This window comes from Eschrichtius robustus, chromosome 1, assembly GCF_028021215.1.
Source record: "Eschrichtius robustus isolate mEscRob2 chromosome 1, mEscRob2.pri, whole genome shotgun sequence".
Lineage (NCBI taxonomy): Eukaryota > Metazoa > Chordata > Mammalia > Artiodactyla > Eschrichtiidae > Eschrichtius > Eschrichtius robustus.
The window spans coordinates 124,514,036-124,534,583 of record NC_090824.1 but is presented as its reverse complement, the minus strand read 5'-3'; the positions used below and the strand labels follow the sequence as shown (position 1 = coordinate 124,534,583).

The window sequence follows — 20,548 nt, the reverse complement described above, 5'->3', positions numbered from 1 at the left end:
GCTCTTCACACTTTGTGGCTCTTCCCGCACAAACAGTTCAGTCACGCTGCACTTCTCCCGGACACCCAGACAATGCTCTTTCCTCCTCTCCCAATGTAAATGTCACCTCCTTGGCAGCTCCAAGCAGTTCGCTCTGTGGTCTGTGCTAAGGTTCAAAGCTCACATTGATATCACATGATCAAACTAAAAACATGTATCTGCCAATATCAGAAATATTTTTTTAAATTGCCATTAATTTGATTTGCTTTTAGTCACAGTATTTAATGTTTAAAATTTAGAAGAACACTAAAGGAAGACATTTTATATTTATCAAAGACAGCATGGATTGAAAAATTTGACAAATATGAATAGAAGACCTAGAGGTCAGAAGCCTGAAAAAAATGAGATGAAATGCATCTGTTGTAGGGAGCTGCTTTCTCTGTACTTTGACCCCTCAGAAATATCCATCTACTTACCTTCACAGATCAAAGTGGAGTGAAGAAACAGGCTGAGAGCTCAGAACTATAGAAAAGCCCTCTTTTATTACACTGTATTAAAACTTTGATTTCTTTTTGAATTTTCCTGAATTCAGTCTCCAATATTCGTCATCTATGGCTGTTACACAATATTTCCCAGTACATCAACACTACAATAAGCCATCCATGGAGCCAGTCTCCAAGATAGTTCCCAATGAACCCTATCTTCTGGTGTTTAGCCTTTGTGTAGCCTTCTCCCACACTGAATCAGGGTGGGTCTGTGTGACCAGTAGAATTTGGCATAGGTGATAGTGTATGACCTCCAAGGGTAGATTATGAAAGACATTGTGGCTTTTGCCTTGTTTCTCTCTTTAATCACTCAATCTGAGGGAAGCCATAGGACAGTCAAGTAGACCTATGGAGAAGTCCATGAAGTGAGACATTTGAGACCTGTTCCCAAAAGCCAGCAAGTAACAGAAGCCTCTTGCCTATAGCCACATGGGTGAACTATCTTGGAATGAGATCCTCTAGCCTCGGTCAAGCCTTCAGGTGACCGAAACTACTGCTGACATCTTGCCTGCAGCCATAGGAGAGACCCTGAGCTAGAACTACTCAGCTAAACTGCTCCCAGAACTTAAGAAACAGAGAATTTGTGAGATGGGGTAGTTTGTTATGCAGCAATAGATAATTAATGCACATTATGCTAAATAAAAGAAGCTAGACACAGAAGGCCACATATTATATGATTCCACTTACATGAAACATCCATAATAGGCAAATCCAAAGAGACAGAGAGTAGATTGGTGGTTGCCAGGGCCCGGGAGTAGAGAGGAATGCAGAGCTAATGTTAATGGGTATAAGATTTCTTTTTTGGGTGAAGATGTTCTGGAATTGAATGGGTACACAATCTTGTGATTACACTAAAACCACTAAATTGTACACTTTAAAGGTTGAATTTTAAGGTATGTGAATTGTGAATTCTATCTGAAATACCTATTTTTTTACATTACAGACTTTGATACCTGGAAGTGGAGTGCAGCTGTAACAAACACCTGAAACATGGGGGTGAATTTGGAAGAGAACAGTGAACAGAAGTTGAAAGGACTTTGAAAAGAGCGTCAGTGAAAGCCTGAGGAACCCTGAAGAAACTGTTTAGAAGTATGGTGGCCTTTGAGGAGGCTGCAGGCGTGGACTTAAAGGAAAGTAAGGAAAAATGTTACTGGAAATTGGAGGAAAGAGGATTATTGTTCTCCAGTGGCAGAAAGTTTAGCAACACTGTTGCCTGCAAGACCACAGAAAGTAGAAAATATGCCTCATGAACCGGGTGAATTTAGCTGAGATTTCCAGACACAGTGTTGACTCTTGGCTTCTTCTTGTTGCTTATACTAAAAAGCAGAAGAGAGATAAGCTAAAGGAAGGACTACTAAACAAAAACGAATCAATAATTGATGGTTTGGAAAGTTCCCAGACTCCCCAGATGACAAAAGATGCTAAAATTAAGAAACAATTTCAAAGCAAAGATAAAATTTACGGCACTTCGAGGAAAAAAACAGTCTAAAGACGAAGTTGAGGGTATGACTATAAAACCCTTTATGACTGTGGAAAGAACCAAGATGGTGCCTCGAAAGCTATTTAAACAATAGGCCTTAATAGAAACTTAACAGTGTTTTCTCCAATTGTCTCAGCAGAATTCCAAGTTAGAGAGGGATATATTTTGAAGAGATTTTTGGGTATGGCTTTTGTTTATTAGCATGAACCTCAATGAGATTAGCAAGAACCTCAATGGGACTCACAAAGTTTTTAAAAATTATACTAGCAGGAGGACTGTTAACTTAGACTGAAAGGAGAGTACAAAAGAGCCCTCTGGACCCTCAAACTTGTATAAGCAGAAAGCAGGCTGAGAAAGCCACTCAGATGCAAACACATATTGCCTTTCATGAAAAAAACAGTAACTCAGAGGGCAGAACTAAGAGCTCTGAGAACACAGCCAGGAGCCAAGAATTATTCTCAAGCCTTGAGTACTAATCAAGCAGCTGCCAACCTGTGTCTGGTTGGATGTGGGGAACAAAGAACATCTTCAGTTCACAGGTCTTAGGATCTGTGAGTGAATGAGCCATTTGGGAAGGATTTCCTCCAGGACCAGAGAAGTCTTTAGAAGACTACAACATCTTATCTGCAACCTCATTACAGGCCCTGGTGCCAGACCCACCCAGCCAATCTACTCCTGAATTCCTGAGCCTCAGAAACCACAGGATAATAAATGTGTGTTCTTTTAAGCTGCAATAGATAACTAATATACCATTTCTCATAATCTTGTTTCTGCTCTCATATTAAAAGAACAATATTATGAGGTTCCTGTGGAATGAGATTTTCTCTATATTACACATTTAAAAAGTACATTTTTATCAGAATATTTTATTTCAAGAATTAACACTTTTTTCAAAAAGTAAAAATATAGTTACTTCCCTGAGTATAAAGAATTCATCTTACAATAAAAGGCAATTACAAAATTAAGCAATTAGAGGTACACAATTCTCTGCATTCAATTATACTCTATTACAAATTTATTCTTTAAAATCTCATGTATTTGGGGACTTTAATGTTTCGAAAAAACAAACAAATAAAAACAAAACCATAACGGCTCGTTTTGCACCTGTGATGTTAAGGCATGTCTGATCTGTCTTTATCAAATTCCAGAGCAATCTTTAAAGCAGTGTTGTTGAGGCCAACAGATTGCATGTTACATATGATAGAAACAACTATTCCTCTTGGGGGAAACTTGTTATTTATAGTTGCTGCATCCAGTTCTTCAGGAAGGACCAGTAGGACACTACTGGCACCCACTGCACCTCCAGTATGTGAGGCATAATGCCGTTGCTTCCTACAAGAACCATATGTTTGCTTCTTTTCCACAACACCCCATGCCATTGCATATTTACCCTCTCTATCCCAAGACATCTCTGTGTTAGGCACTGGTGTCCAAATCATAAGCATTGTTTCTGGTTTGAGATATCCAGGTAAAAGATTTTCATTTGAGTTCTTAAACAGCCCGACTTGGTAACCATACAGCATTGCATTCCCAAATTTCAGAAGGTCACCTACTGTAGACAGAAATCCACCACCAGCCCATTTATAGGAGTTATCCACGTAAGGTGTGTTGACAAGACGTCTCTTTTTATTGTAAACATAAAATCTAAAATGAAATAAGAATAGTCATTAAAAATTTGATAGTCTTTTATTGACTTTATACATGAAGATGAATAGGAAAACGTATACATGAGACAGATTGTATTTCACTGTAGTGAACATACTTTCTCAGAAACTAACCACTAATTTTCAGTATGATTCAAATCAAATGAAACACAGATAACTAATTAAAGTGTAGAAAGTGGGTTGTTTTTTCTATTGGCAAGGCTTGCCCATGCTAAGTGTATCAAACTTCTAATACCTGTAAAAACTGTACTGATTAGTACTACACATGATATATATTTTCCCCGTGCACATGCAGAAACACCTAATGTTTGGTAGACATTTTCAGTCCCTGGGCTCAATGAATCATGTGCCACATGTAAATTTTATAACTGAAAATGTACATATGGGGATGTTCAGAAATAAGGTTAATATTTGTAAGGAGACTATATCTCCTGGTTAAAAATACATAGATATACTGTGCATAATGATGTGATATGGTACTTTCTTGGTGTAGTGGAAGAAGCAGGAGTTAGCAAATCTCAGTTTGAATCCCAACTCTCACCCTTACTGGCTACGCTTATTTGATTTCATTAACAAACACTTATACCAGCGGTCCCCAACCTTTTTGGCAGCAGGGACCGGTTTCATGGAAGACAATTTTTCCACAGACCAGGGCGGAGGGGGGATGGTTTCGGGATGATGCAAGCACATTACATTTATTGTGCAATTTATTTCTATTATGATTCCATTGTAATATATAATGAAATAATTATATGACTCACCATAATGCAGAATCAGTGGGAGCCCTGAGCATGTTTTCACTTGCCACTCACTGATAGGGTTTTGACATGAGTCTGCAAGCAGTTGGTTTATTATGGTCTCTGTGCAGTCAAACCCTTTGCTAATGATAATCTGTATTTGCAGCTGCTCCCCAGCACTAGCATCACTGCCTCAGCTCCACCTCAGATCATCAGGCATTGGATTCTCATAAGGAGCACGCAACCTAGGTCCCTCACATGCGCAGTTCACAGTAGGGTTTGCGCTGCTATGAGAATCTAATGCCGCTGCTGATCTGACAGGAGGCGGAGCTCAGGCGGTAATGCGAGAGATGGGGAGTGGCTGTAAATACAGATGAAGCTTCACTCGCTTGTCCACCGCTCACCTCCTGCTGTGCGGCCCAGTTTCTAATAGGCCACAGACCGGTAACGGTCTGTGGCCCAGGGGTTGGGGACCCCTGACTTATACAGTTCTTACTATGTTCCAGGCATTGTTGTAAGAACTATATAAGTATGAACTAATTTATTCTTGTAACAATGTTAGGAGGTAGGTAATATTATAATTCCTATTTTACAGATGAGGAAACTGAGGCACAGAGAATATAAATAACTTGTCCAAAGCCACAGAGTTTTTAAGAGGCAGAGTTGGATTAAAATCCAGGCAGTCTGTTGCCTCTCTGCTTCCATCCTAATTTGTAAAATGGGGACAAAAACAGCTACTTTGCAGAGTTAGAAATAAATGTATAAAGCACTTTGCATATTTCTGATAGGTACTTAATAAATGGTAGCTGTTATTCATTCAAGCATTCAACAGTTATTGATGGAACACTCACTATGTGCCAGGCACTGTTTGGATGTTGGGATAAAGTGTAAACAAAAGAGAATAACCTCATGGGGTTTCCATTCTAATATGAGGAGACGGTACCATAAACATTAGGTACATGAAATGAAATCACAACATAAACAAAAAAAGGACACTTGGCTCATGAGCCTCCTTCCTTTCAAGTTTCATAATAAAATGGTGTTTTAGGGCTTCCCTGGTGGCACAGTGGTTAAGAATCCACCTGCCAATGCAGGGGACATGGGTTCGAGCCCTGGTCTGGGAAGATCCCACATGCCGTGGAGCAAATAAGCCTGTGAGCCACAACTACTGATCCTGTGCTCTAGGGCCCAGGAGCCACAACTACTGAGTCTGCGTGCCACAACTACTGAAGCCCGCGTGCCTAGAGCCTGTGCTCCACAACGAGAAGCCACTGCAATGAGAAGCCCGTGCACCGCAATGAAGAGTAGCCCTCACTCGCCACAACTAGAGAAAGCTGCGCGTAGCAATGAAGACTCAATGCAACCAAAAATAAATAATAAAATAAATAAATTTTTTTAAAAATGGTGTTCTTAGGTTTTCAGTTTGCTGACAGTCTCACCTGTAATGACCTTCATCTTCATCCTAACTTGGCTATTCATAAGCACTGTCAGACCTGAATCTCATCATCACTTTAAACTGTTTTATCACTAAGGTCTCAAACTCAGACATTTCTTCCTAGGACTATGACTTCCAACCCTTCCCGCTCTCCAGATGAACCTGCTTTCTGCCCTCAATGGGACCTTCATCCATTCCCCTTGAGTCGTCCCAATTTTCCCAGGTCTTTTAGTTCCCAGTGGTTTCCCCTGATTTTCTCTTCTAGGCTGAACTATATCAGCCGTTTCAACTATTTCAGCTATGGTCTCATTAGCACGTTTTTGAACTAACACTACACCAATCCATCAATCCTAAATAAATCTAGGTACCCCTTATCTATCAAGAAAGGCTCCAGGAATTCATATAACAAAGCTGACTGGTATAAATTCATACTCTTGCTAAGGGTCTTCACTGCTGTTCTCAAATCCTTTTATTCTTTTCCTGGGTACTCCTTGGTATACTCTTCATAACAGGTATTCCCAACCTCTTCCACCCTCAGTCCTCTACCCTATCTCAGGTCCAGTCATTTTACTGAGAAGATCGAGGCCATCCAAAGTGAGCTAGAAACTCCCATCTTTATTTTAAAATGCATTTACATTATCACCCAATCTTTAAAAATTTTCCTATTGTTTTTAAGAGGCATTTTTTTAGTTGTCAAAATTATTAGAGGGCTCTTACTGACATTTAGTGGATAGGGGCCCAAGGGTCCTTATGTCCCGTGGTGTATGGGAAAGTCCCACACAGTGGTGCATTCTCCTATATCCTGTGAGATCAACTATCCTACAAGATACCCATGTAAGTAAAGAATCTGTTTATAACTAGCTGAGCCTAGAACCCTCTCTATTTTATATGTAAATACGAAGTACTTTGTACTCTACAATGTATTTTTCTTGAATGTAACCACTGTGAAAACTGAAGATCACACTCTATTTTGCTCAAAACTTTAGCCAGAGTTAGCCACCAAGGACATGAGTTGAAGCACCAATGCAATAAACCTGTATTGGTCTGCATTTTGTTGACACATTTAAAGTAATTTTATGTATTAAGTTGCAGTTGACTTTATTATGTCTTCTCATGTTGTTGTGAGTAAACATTATCATATTGAGATATCTATTCTTTATTATAAATTATAAATATTCCTTTTATTTCTTCTTCATATTTTAGTTAGAGTACTGAGTGTAGGTTATATGATCTCTTTCATTCAGATATTAAAGGAGGTGTTATAACATATTTGTTAAATTAAGGGGCAGTGGGTCTAAAGGCATTGATACTCATTGTCCAGTATAATTTAGCCCTTGCTTACCTATTTGACCTCATCACATACAACATCTTGCCTTACTTCTTTCATGCCAGACTTCTTTCTGTATTTGCAATAAGGCAAACTAGCTTTCCTTATTATTCGTGTTTCAACTCAACAAACATGGCCTAAAACCAATATATTTTAAATAGATCTCCCCACTAACATCCTCTCCCTCTATATCCCATCACCCTGTTCTATTTTCTTCTCATATCTGAGATTCTTAGTTTACGTACTTGTCTGTCTCTTCCCATAGAATGTAAGTTTCATAAAGGCACGAATCTTATCTACCTGGTTCATTGATGCTTCCCTTATCTAGAACAGTACTGGCCATCCACTAAGTACTTGTTAAATATGTTGAACACATGAAAGCATCATTTGTTGGCTAGTATTTAATGGAGACCCCTTGCAAGGCACTGGAGAGCAAAGAAAAACCATACACCCGTGGCTGCTCTCAAAGGGCTAACTGTCCAATAATCTTGTGGGACAGTTCTTGAATTTCAGAGCACCACATGAATCACCTGGAGATTGTTACAATGCAGATTCTGCTTCAGTACATCTGGGGAGGGCCCCAAATTCTGCAGTTCTAACAGGCTCCCACGTGATTCCAATATCGCTTTGAGTAACAGGTTGTGGGATGACTAGCAAGATGGACGTGAGGAATCCTGAGCACTAGTGAGAGCTAGCCTTGTTGAAATGGTTCCTCACTTTGCTGGGGAGCAAAATAGTTCAGTCTGACTGAAGCAGAGAGCTTTAAAAGGTGATGCCGGAGGAGTAGATATGGGACAGGGCACAGCTCACAAGGGACTTTCTGTGCCATGCTAGGAATTTTGACTCCTTCACCTTAGTTCACAAAATGCTCTAGTTTTCTATATCCTAAGGAAAAAAAAACTTTTTTTTTTTTTACCCTTGTTACAGCTGCCAGCTACCAGTCCTTTCACTCTCATTCATCGCCAAACTACATGAGACAGTCCACACCTGCTGTTTCCATGCATTCACCCTCTCCATTCATTCAATTCCATAAAATCTGGCTTCTGTTCCCCCATCTCTGCTAAACAGCTCTCTTGCGGGTTATCAAGATCTTCTAATTCCCTTTTTATGGTCCTCATCCTAACTGCCCCTGTAGCACTGTGACCCAGCACTTCGCTGACACTCCCCGCAAGCCACTTTGCTCTGCGCTCTCTCTTCTCACTCTCAATCCTATGATTCCCCATATCCCTCCAACCACCAGTGGTTCCAGTGTCCCAGGTCTTCTTTTATACAGAGATAACTACAAAACTGCAGCTGTACCACAAACTCTGTCCCAAATGTACCATCGGATTTTCTACTAGCATTAATAATTCTCAGATTTGTTTTCTTCTCAATGTTGTTTATCAGAATCAGCAGTGGGCCTCATCCCTCCCTTCAAAATTCATAACTCTGAAGGGATAGTGGGCATATATAATTTGAAAAAGGACTCCTCTTTCTTCTGTCAAGATTCTTATATGTCCCCCAAAAGTCCAAGTCATAATATTGGGTGAAGCAGGAGTGACCACAGGTATGTGCTCTGAAGGTTAAAAAAAAGAAAAAAGTCTACAGAGGATCTTAATATGCTCTCCTGAGAACCAATGATTTGATATGTGGTCTCCTCAGTTCTCAAAATGAACATGTCCAAAACTACTCTCTGCTGAACCTTCGTATATTTCTCCTCTCCATTAATACCCTTCTTGCCTCTCTTGCCCTCAAATCTCTCATATCCAATAATGATAAATCCTCATTCAACCTCAGCTTTCTGTCCGACCTTTCTCCCTCCTTCCATTCCTATGGCTACTCCTGTATTTTAGGTCCCCATTACTTTCTGCCTCAACTCTGATTACACTTGTATTCCCAGCCAATCAAATCTCAAAGAAGCCACATAACAGAATAACAAAAATACGTTTTCTCACTGAGAAATATATTTATTACAGTGAACTCCAAGTTTGTAAAGTAGGAGAGAACTACCAATCTATTTTGGTTAATAATCAGCTTTGTGCAACTTTTAATAAAGCATTTCAAAGCACCTACATCAAGGCTGGAAATTAGGATGACTCAGTCACTCCTTTTTGCAAATATAAATATATGGAGAATTTTAGACTTTAATATAGAATTCTAAACTTTAAAAAGGTAAATTCAAGACTTTAATTCCTTTTCACAGAGGACAAATTAATGACTTCTCATGAAAATAATTCTGTTCAGCTGAAAGATAACTTTACTATTTCAAATTCTTAAGGAATTTCTGCACTAAAAAGAACGCAATTATAGACACAAGTTCTTAAGTTACTGGGACATCTTTGTAACTGAATAATTGATGGAATGATGCCAGAGGACAAACAGCCTCTTCCTACTTATTTAAGAATCCCTAGTTTCTGCACAAGATTATATTATCAAAGAAATACACATCTACAAACTTATAAATTCAAAATAAATTTTTAAAAGCTTCTTAAATGCCTTTACAAACAATTATGCATCACTTTGTATTTTATTGCTATGAGAAGTTAAAAAAACCACAGAATTTAAAATGCATATTATGAACACCAATCCCACTCTAACATTTAGCATTAACATGGACTGAACCTACTACTAGAGTCCATCAGCTAAAGGCATAAAAAAGAGCTTCATAAGGAACAATGCTTAATTTTAGAAGATACTCTAGAAAATAAAGATAATAAATAATAATTAAGATAATAAGAGAAGGTAAAGACCATATCTATACTGTCAAAATACAGCAAACCCTTCAGAAAACATTCATTTTATTTGATTTTGGTCCTATCCAATTATGAAAGAGATTTTTGTTGCAAGTATTGTGCCAAACACAGAGAAAATATGAACAGAGTCTAATAATAAGCTAATGCATTGACTAAGGATTCCCCCATCAACAAACTGAGTGTCTTTCAGTGGCAAGAACATTCACTCCATTCCCCTGTGGTCTTTGCTTAAAGGGTTATTTAGTTTACTTGCCTATACAGAGTATACTTGAAATACAGAATCAATGTATTTATTTGCATATACAGAATCAATGTTCCTATTCTTCCATTTAAGAAACCCCAGTTTTATTCAGGATAACAGTGCACCCAGCTAAAAACTAATTTCTCTGCATTCCTTACAGCTGAACGTGGCCTGTTGCTAAAATTCTGGCCAAAGAAATGTAAGTAGTATTTTGGAGTGAGATTCTGGGGGAATACCTTAAACAGGTGACAGACACTGGGAGGCACTATTTTAAACACACACACATACATACAGAGAAATGATAAAGATGATAAATATTTACTCTTGGGATACAGTAACTCTAAAAAGCCTAAGTCAAGATAATGTAAACATATTTATGGTTATAACAAGGGGTCAGTAGACTAGATAACAAAGCTGCAAACTTTTGCTGGGAATTTTATTTCTTGTACAATGGTACCATAAAACAAATGAATAGAAACACATGCATTTACTAAATTTTACTTTAAGGTTTTTTTTTTAATACACACATCTATGAAAAGATTTCTTTTACTCCCTGAACTTTTCCCCAAAGCTGGTGAAATAATTACTAAGCTCTTTTGAAATAATTACTACAAAAATAAAAAAAGAATCATAGAGTTGAGCTTTAGAGGCCCAAACAGATACTGTATCAAGTAAAATAAAAACAAAGCAAATGGACAGAACATTTTCCTTGGTAACATATTTCCTTCTTCTTTTAGTGTCCTATTTTATTTCTGTAGCCCATTTAATCTACCTAAAATGAATCACTTACCCCTTTAGCATTATCGGGCACAACTAAAACCTAAAGAAAAAACCCAGAGTTGACAGGAACCTTTAACAGTAGAAACAGAAACCCACTGCCTTTTTCAAAGAATGGGAGATAAAATGAAATTAACTCACCATCATATGCCATATTTTGATTTCTGTGCATCATAAATTAATCACTCATTAACAAAACAGCAAATGATAGCTGCCTTGCAGTCTGCACATTCATGGAGCCTTAATTTTCAGCTGAGAAAAGAGGCTCAATGATTCTCCCTTATATCTAACTGTAGGCATTTGTTATCAAATGCCTAGATTTGAATCAAAATAAGGTCATGCGTCTATGCCATCTTTATTAGAGAATCTTTTCTAGATTCAACTGACAACTTCAGGTATTTGTCATTTTTTCTTATGCTTTCCAGTAGAATATAATGTTGGACCTAAAAATAATAAACACTGTCTGAAGTGGTTGAAAACTACAGGCCATTTCCATCATTACAAAGTCTACAAATAACAAATGCTGGAGAGGGTGTGGAGAATAGGGAACCCTCCTACACTGTTGCTTGGGAATGTAACTTGGTGCAGCCACTATGGAAAACAGTATGGAGGTCCCTCAAAAAACTAAAAACAGAGTTAGCATGTGACCCAGCAATCCCACTACTGGGCATATACCTGGATAAAACTGTAATTCAAAAAGATATATGCACACCTATGTTCATAGCAGCACTATTCACAATAGCCAAGACACGGAAACAATCCAAATGTCCATCAACAGATGAATAAAGAAGATGTGGTACATATATACAATGAAATACTACTCAGCCATAAAAAAAGAATGAAATAATGCCATTTGCAGCAACATGGATGCAACTAGAGATTATCATACTAAGTGAAGTAAGTCAGAAAGAGAAAGACAAATACCATACGATATCACTTATATGTGGAATCTAAAATATGGCACAAATGAACCTATCTACAAAACAGAAACAGACTCACAGACATAGAGAACAGACTTGTCGTTGCCAAGGGTGGTGAGGAAGGGAGAGGGATGGACTGGGAGTTTGGGGTTACTTGATGCAAACTATTACATTTAAACAATTTTTTTTTTTTTAAATGGGAATTATTTATTTATTTATTTATGGCTGTGTTGGGTTTTCGTTTACTGTGCGAGGGCTTTCTCTAGTTGTGGCAAATGGGGGCCACTCTTCATCGCAGTGCGCGGGCCTCTCACTATCGCGGCCTCTCCCGTTGCGGAGCACAGGCTCCAGACGCGCAGGCTCAGCAACTGTGGCTCACGGGCCTAGTCGCTCCGCGGCATGTGGGATCTTCCCAGACCAGGGCTCGAACCCGTGTCCCCTGCATTGGCAGGCAGATTCTCAACCACTGCGCCACCAGGGAAGCCCAAAACTATTACATTTAGAATGCATAAACAACAAGGTCTCACTGTATAGCACAGGGGACCGTATCCATAATCTCCTGGGATAAAACATAATGGAAAAGAATATAAAAAAAGAGTGTATATATGTGTATAACTGAGTCTCTTTGCTATACAGCAGAAATTAGCACAACATTGTAAATCAACTACACTTCAATAAAAAAAAAAAAGAGAGAATAAAAAAGAAAAAAAACTACAGGGACTTCCCTGGCAGAGCAGTGGTTAAGACTCCGTGCTGCCAATGCAGGGGGCTCGGGTTTGATCCCTGGTCAGGGAACTAGATCCCACACGCACACTGCAACTAAGAGTTCGCATGCCACAACTAAGGAGCCTGTGAGCCACAAGTAAGGAGCCCGCAAGCTGCAACTAAGGAGCCCGCCTGCCACAACTAAGATGCAGCTCAACCAAATAAATAAATAAATATTTTTTAAAAACCCAAAACAAAAAAACTACAGGCCATTTAAAAATTAAAATTCGGGCTTCCCTGGTGGTGCAGTGGTTGAGAGTCTGCCTGCTAATGCAGGGGACGCGGGTTCGAGCCCTGGTCTGGGAAGATCCCGCGTGCCGCAGAGCGGCTGGGCCCGTGGGCCACAATTGCTGAGCCTGCGCGTCTGGAGCCTGTGCTCCGCAACGGGAGGGGCCGCGACAGTGAGAGGCCCGCGCACCGCGATGAAGAGTGGACCCCGCTTGCCACAGCTGGAGAAAGCCCTCGCACAGAAATGAAGACCCAACACAGCCATAAATAAATAAATAAATAAATAGAAATTAAAAAAAAAAAAAAATTAAAATTCATTGCTTGCTGCTAACCTAATTTCTTTTAGGTTCAAAAAAACTTTCAGGCTGATTTGCAATGCATATTTGATCCTTTTGAATAAGCTGGTAATTTAAAAATGGTAATTTAACTAAATACAACAGAAAATTGAAAAAAACTAGTATGGAGATAGGAAGATAAAGCTAAAAAATCTACCATTTCATCTAGTCAAGTACCATTAAGCCATTTGTAAATCATGTTCTCTAATGGAAACATAAAAAGTAAAAGTAACAGCTGATTTAAACACAGTTAAATGTGTTGTTACCTTTCTAACAAACCAAATAATAAGAGTAAAATGGAAAAGAAAACACCATAATCGTAAAACTCATGTTAGTCTTTAGTCCCAAAATTCTCTTCCTATGCCTTTTTTACAAATTACTTGTAAAAATTATGATAAAATTTTAGTTTGATATATTTCAATAAAATGATTTTCAAACTTTTACAGTGGAGAAACCTGGTATATACCACCTCAACAAAGTGATTAAAATTACCATCACCAGTAATGGAACAAATTGAACTCATGTGACTTCTGAGAGACTTGACGACTAAACGTAATGTGTGAGCTTATATTAGACCCTGCACCAGAAAAAATTTTTTTTCCTTTTGTTATAAAGGACATTATTGGGACAACTGGCAAAATTTGAATAAGGTTTGTAGATTTGATATGAACCTTGTGTTGATATTAATTTCCTGGATGTCCTTATTTTTAGAAAATACACATTTAAGTATTTATGGGTACCATTTAAGTATAAGGGGTACCATGTCTGCAACTGATTTCCAAATGGCTGAGAAAAAAATAACATAGAGACTGACAGATAAAGCAATGTGGTAAAATGATTAACATGTGGGGAATCTTGTTGAAGCATATATGAAAATTCTTTGTACTAGTTCGTGTAACTTTTCTATAAGTATGAGATAATTTCAAAATTAAAAAAAACAATTAAAAAAATAAAAGGTAAATAAAGCATTAACGAAAACATAAAAAAAGGGATGATGGAAGAGCAAATTATAGATGCCCATGATGGGTGCAATTTTGGTTTAATTATTCATGTGCTTAAATTATTATTGCTATCTTTCACCTAAGGATCTTGGGGTACTTCAAATATATGTGTATTTGAAAAATAAAATATATTTTATTTTCCTTACATTATTGGTGGAAAAATAGACATGTAGAAAAGCTCCCAAAATGTGGCAAGTTGATTTTGGAATGGAGACAAGCAAAATGTAACTTTAAATTGATAACAGTGTAAAGATGCAATACAGCTAGACACACCAGAAGGTATTCATTTACCTTGCTCTATTGTAAATCACTGGCTCATTTTCTTCCTGCACAGTTGTCAGCATATCCAAGTCATGGAATATTTTCTGCATATAGTCCAAATATTTATATCCTGAAGCTCTTTCTACTATGGCTGCCAATAGGGTATAGCCAAAAGTTGAATACAAAAACTGACTACCTTGAGACATCATTTTAAGGGGGAAAAAAAAGAAAATGCTTCATTATTATTTAAAAACATGTAAAATATTTTCCCACTGAAAATTGGCATATGTTTAAAACTGGAATATTTTATTTTAGCATTTACGTAAAGATCATGGATGATATATTAACAAATTTAGTCAACTTTGCAATGGCCCTGCTTATTCCATGTCTCTAACACAAGAATAAAATGATGATCAATACACTTATCAGTTTTTTTGTTTGTTTTTTGGTTTTTTTTGGCTGCACTGCGCGGCCTGTGGGATCTAAGTTCCCCAACCAGGGACGAACCCTGTGCCCCCTGCCATGGAAGCACAGAGCCCTAACCACTGGACCACCAGGGAATTCCCACAATCAAGTTTTAAAATGAAAATGGAATACAAGTACATAAACCTGCAATAAATTTAAAGATAAAGTGGTTTCAGTAGGTATCATATCAAAAAATATACAGAAAAAGTTATTTTTATAGATCAGCTTTTTGGGAAATAAAATTTAGTTGATGCATACTAATTTCTTTAAGAAATGAAAGCACAAAAGTAGTTGAACAATTTAAATACTAAGTTAAATACTAATGAAATACTAAAATATTAGCAATACTTTATCATGCCAACTTCGGTTTAGATTTTATTTGGAGAATTATTCCAATATTTAATTTTTTCCATGAATATCTTGATACTGAGAATCCTCTAAATGTCTAGGTAGCCTCCAATGAAGCTAAATCAAACAACTAACTGCCTGGATGCTAGGCTTTGTTAAGAACTACAGACAAAAAAGCAAACATCTGACAACAAAACCCATGCCATAATCATCAACCACACTGAATGCACTCAGGATGGTATCACTTTGCATTTTCTGAAAATTAATACTTCAGTAATGATGACTTTGTAAAAAGAAGAAATTAACACTCACCAGGTTTAAAGAACAAAGGGTCATTTTTAAATAATCTTAGGGATTCAATTGAATTTTCAAATTTTTCTTTCAAATATAATTCGCCTTGTTCAAAATCATTCTTTCTCTTGCAAGGTTTTGAATTGCGGCCTTTGGCTTCATTATCTTGCTCTATCTTAGCTTTAGCAAAGTCATTCTTTTCATTACTTTTGCCTCCTTTTTCTTTTAACTCTTTTTCTTGGTCAGATTCCATCGTCCCTTTCATCATCTTCAAGGCTTTATAAGCTTTCTCTTCTTTCACCTTTTTCATGTCCTTTTCATAATGACGAATTCCACTTAAGTGGGAAATCAATAATCTTGTTGTGACAGAAACCTAATTGTAAAAACATGAAAATTTAATTACAATATGAAACTGCGTAATAAAAAGTTAGTAGCCCTGGAATAATGTTTCAGCAATATTTTCCATTTTAAACTGCTGCTAGAATAATGTGTCCTGTACACACCTTTAGCCTCAAATTTCAGAAAAATACCCACTCGGTTATTATCTGGATAAAACAAAACTTTAAAACATTAACAATAATTAAAAACAAACTAAAGAATCCTATGAAAGCTTTTAAACCACTTAAATGTCATTAGAAAAATGAACTGCGAGATTTATTACCTTTTCACCTTCATATTCTTTTTCTGGGAATTCAGGAACATAATGTTGTACTGGAATATCAAGATCCAGTTTCCCTGCTTCCCACAGTTTGGCAATAGCAACCATGGTGAGGCTTTTGCTGATACTGGCAATTCTCATAACTGTCTCTGGCTTGCATGGTACACGATTCTCAACATCAGCATAACCTAAACCTTTGGGAAAAAAAGCAAAAAGTCACTATTAATAGGCTTCATGGTCAAAGGAGTCTTCAAAAACTGTAATAATACTATCTTAAAACATTCTATGTGTTTATCTAAAGGAAAAGATATTCCACTTGTATAAATTAATTAAAACTCAATATATAAGGGATGAGTCTTAGCAATACTGACAACAGTAAGCCTAACAATTTAACCTTATAACTAAACTGAAATTGTACCCTGTACACAACAGTAATTTTCTGATTCAGTTATTAATGTTTCTTAGCTTATCTAAACAATTTGGTTATTCCACATTTTAAATAAGTTACTCTACATTCTTTAAAGAAAATATCATTGTTCTTCAGATTACATTTTTTCTTGATTTTTCAGTGAGTTTCTACTAAATTCCTTAAAATAACCAATAAAAACAAATGTGAAAAGATGCCCTGCAAACCCAATCTAGTTAATCATCAATTTAATTCAGCGCAAGTCAGAAGAAAAACAATGTACTACTAATTTAAAGCTCCTTCTAGAAAATATTTTAAGTTTGGTTTCATCTTCTACAGGATAAAGATGTGGAAATCTGAGACATACAATGAACTGAGATCTGAAAAGAACGAAAAGGCATACAATAATTATTTTCACCTGTAAATGCAGATTATGCTGAAAAATATCTGCATAAAAACAAAGCCCTCACCTATAGAGCTGACTTTTATATAATTTTGGATTACAATATCTGTCATAAATGTTGATCGGGGTACACTTAAACTTGAAGGAAGAATCATTTTTCTTTAAATTCAAAACCTTACTGCTCCTATCAACTTCTAAAGGTACTACCTAAAAACCTGCTGTGATGAGTTGGACCAATTTGTGTGCAATGAAAAAGTAAATCAAATTATAAAATGCTTTGATAAAAGTATCATAAAATGATTAGAAGTCTCTCTTCCAAAACTGCTAGCTTTTCGTTTGAAAAAATAGCTGACACCTCTGCATAGGTAAAAACAAAAAAAAAACTAATAGATTGTAAGCTCATTAAGGACAAGGAATCATGTGTATCCCCTGTTCTTAGTACAGTGCATTTTACAGAATGGGGGACTCAGTAAATTGTTGACTGAACTAAAAAAGAAAAACATTAAATTCTGACGTTTTATCTAGTCATAAGGGTTATCTACAAATGTGCAGTTAACAGACCGTTCTATACACCACTTTGAGAATACAACAAACCATCTTTAAGACTTCAGTTTACTCATCAGAGTCACACTTTAAACCCTGCTGTTTATAGAAAGTCCAATTCTTTAGTCTGTTAGTTTTCTCTACAGCATGTATGGTTTTATGAAAACTGAACAGCACTTCATGGGATTCACGCCAAACAGTAACACATCAAGATTTCATTCACCGACTGGCACAAAACAAGCCAATAAATAAAACTATTCTGAGCCCACCTTCTGACCAGACTTCTTTTCCATCTACAGAGACTCCAACCACAATGCCCGGTGCGCCCACCTCATCCTAAGAGCCAAGGGGAAAGAACAGTTCAAAGACAGGCCGAAATCCCTCGCACGTCCGCCAGCGCCTTCCTCCGGTGGGGCTTCCCTCGGCCCGAGCCCCGCCCACCTCGGCTCGGGCCCCGCCCACCTCGGCTCGGCCGGCCGGGAGTTAACCGTGAGGGGTGTGCCCACTGGGAGCACTCAGGGGAAGGGGCGGTCCCTGAGGCGGGCCGTGACCTCCGCCCCGACTTGAGCAACCCCTCGAGAGCATCTGACCATGGCCGGGAGGTCGGGAAACGGGAAGTCTTTCTCGGAAGCCGACCGCGGGCATCCAGCCGCCCGGGGTGGCGTCCGCTCGCCCCGAGAGATGACCACCAAACGGCCTCATGCTGGGGTGACGCCGGGGGTGGGGCGCCGGGTTCCCGGCCGCCTACGCCCCCCGTAGCCGCACCTTGATCCTGTGCAGGAGATCGCGGCTGCGGGCGATGGCTCTGGCAAAGCGCCTGGAGTGCGGCGGCGTCGGGGTCTGCGGAGACCACTGGGCGAGGGGCTGCTCCTGCGGCGGCAGCGGCTCGGCCTGAGGCGGCGTCTCGGGGTCTGGGGCCGCGGTGGGCGGCGCGGGGGACGCACCCCTCAGCCCGCCGGCCAGCTTCACCCCGAGCGCCAGCCCCAGACCCAGCCCGAGGCCCCCGACCCAGACGGGGCCGAGCGGCGGCAGCCTGGCACGCTGGTGAGCTGCGCGCCGCCCGCAGCCCCAGGCGCAGCTCCCGTGGGTCGCGGCCCGGGTTGTCACGGCTGACAGGAGCCGGTACATGGTGTCTCGGGCGAGCCAGCAGCTTCAGAGCTCGCGCAGGCCGGGCGGGCGGCAGAGGTGCGGGGAAGGGAGGGGAGGAGGGGAGGGGGCGGTGACTGTGCTCAGGCCCTAGCAGTCGAGGCCCGATGGCTGGAGCGCCAATCGCATCGAGTCCTTCCTCTTTTCCTTTTTTTCTTTGCCTCGTCTCTTTTTTGACATTTCTTCATCTTTCTCCCCCGCCCCCCACTTTTCCTTCTCTGCCTCCCCTTAGATCAAGTGTCACCTCCTCAGAGAAGCCTTCCTAGTCCCCGTCCCCATGGGAGCTCTCGCCACACCTAGACCCCCAGTGCGCACGCCTCCTTAATAACACTTAACACTTATGTTTCACTGAACTAATCTGATTTCTTACCAGACTGTGACCCTTTGCAGAGCCTTGACTTTTACTTTTGGATCTTCATCTCCTGCAACAGCGCTTGGCACACAGCAGCCGCTCAGCAGGCGTCTCCTTTTCCCCCAGGACCCGCTTTTCTCTCTCTTAACTGTCTCCATTCTTTGTCTCTTTTGGGCTCCTTCCATTTCTCTGAGGCCCTTTAAAATCTTACTTCTCAAAGTCTAGCTCCACACCACATCAAACATATTGTTATATCTACGCCTCATATTTTTAAAAAACTTTGTTGTTGTTTTAAAAAAAGAAAGTTGTAAATAAAATCTGCAGACTTCCCTGGCGGCGCACTGGTTAAGCATCCGCCTGCCAACGCAGCGGACACGGGTTCGAGCCCTGGTCCGGGAAGATCCCACATGCCGCAGAGCAACTAAGCCCGTGCGCCACAACTACTGAGCCTGCGCTCTAGAGCCTGCAAGCCACAGCTGCTGAGCCCACGTGCTACAACTACTGAGCCTCAGCACCTAGAACCCGTGCTCCACAACAAAGAGAAGCCTCCATGGTGAGAAGCCCGCGCACCGCAAGGAAGAGCGGCCCCCGCTCGCAGCAATTAGAGAAAGCCCTCGCGCAGCAACGAAGATGCAATGCAGCCAAAAAAAAAAAAGAAAAAAAGAATTAAAAAAAATAAAATTTGCACTTAAAACTTTTAATCCAAAAGTAAATCATATAATTTAGTTAGCTATGATTTCTGACAGCTGTAGATGATCAGAGGTTCTTACGAAATAAGAAACCTAACCTCAAATTATCAATACTACAAAATGTAAAATGTGTATAATCCTAATTGAACCGTTAATTATGTTAATTTTGAAGATAAACATCCATTCCAATTTTTACAATTTTCTCTTTATACTTTGGGATATATAATTATTTTTTATGTATTACATATAATATTATATATACTATCTACTTTAAATGTTTTATTATTTTTTAAGTTAAAAATATTTTAAATATTAAATAAAATTATTTAAATAAATAATAAATATATATTTCCCAAAGATTTTTGAAAGCCTGTAAGCCTTAGTACTGGGACAATATACCCAATGTATAAAATGAGTCTGTCTTTCCTTACAGGTGGAATTTGTAGAGAGAGAATTCTCATACTTGAATTGACAAGCTATTGTCAAGAGAAAAAGGCATAAACATCTTGAGCTACTGTTTAAGGAAAACGCAATAACAGTAACCACATCTAGTCAGAAGATACTGGGGCTAAATAATTATAAAGTGGTGGGCTGTTCATAAAGCCTACAACCCTGAAGAGATCAGTGTATCTTAGGACCCAGAGGGTTTGGCAGTGAAACTCACTGAGGTTCCTGGAGCACCACCTGCTGTTAGAGTGGACAGGTGCACCCTGTCAAGATGGTATTGGAGGTTCCCATCATAGGGGCCCCCACTATTCCAAGCACATGTCAGTGAGAGAAAAAAATATAAAGAGAAGAATGTAAAAGACATAGCCAGTGG

The 20,548-nt window shown here is 39.1% G+C and overlaps 1 protein-coding gene across 2 annotated transcripts; it reads right to left on the bottom strand.

The window, feature by feature from the left end:
• Positions 1-2,929: 2,929 nt before the first annotated feature.
• LACTB (lactamase beta) lies at positions 2,930-18,725 on the bottom strand. 2 transcript variants are annotated; one of them, XM_068536441.1, is made up of 6 exons: positions 18,307-18,725; positions 17,811-17,877; positions 16,193-16,383; positions 15,553-15,904; positions 14,458-14,623; positions 2,930-3,648 (listed from the first exon to the last, which is right to left on the bottom strand). In XM_068536441.1, the coding sequence occupies exons 1-6, from the start codon at positions 18,667-18,669 to the stop codon at positions 3,117-3,119; spliced, it is 1,671 nt and encodes a 556-aa protein (XP_068392542.1). In that variant the 5' UTR covers positions 18,670-18,725; the 3' UTR covers positions 2,930-3,116. The 2 variants fall into 2 exon arrangements, with proteins under 2 accessions (XP_068392542.1, XP_068392552.1); XM_068536451.1 differs by lacking the exon at positions 14,458-14,623 and having other exon boundaries at positions 3,378-3,648.
• Positions 18,726-20,548: the final 1,823 nt, after the last annotated feature.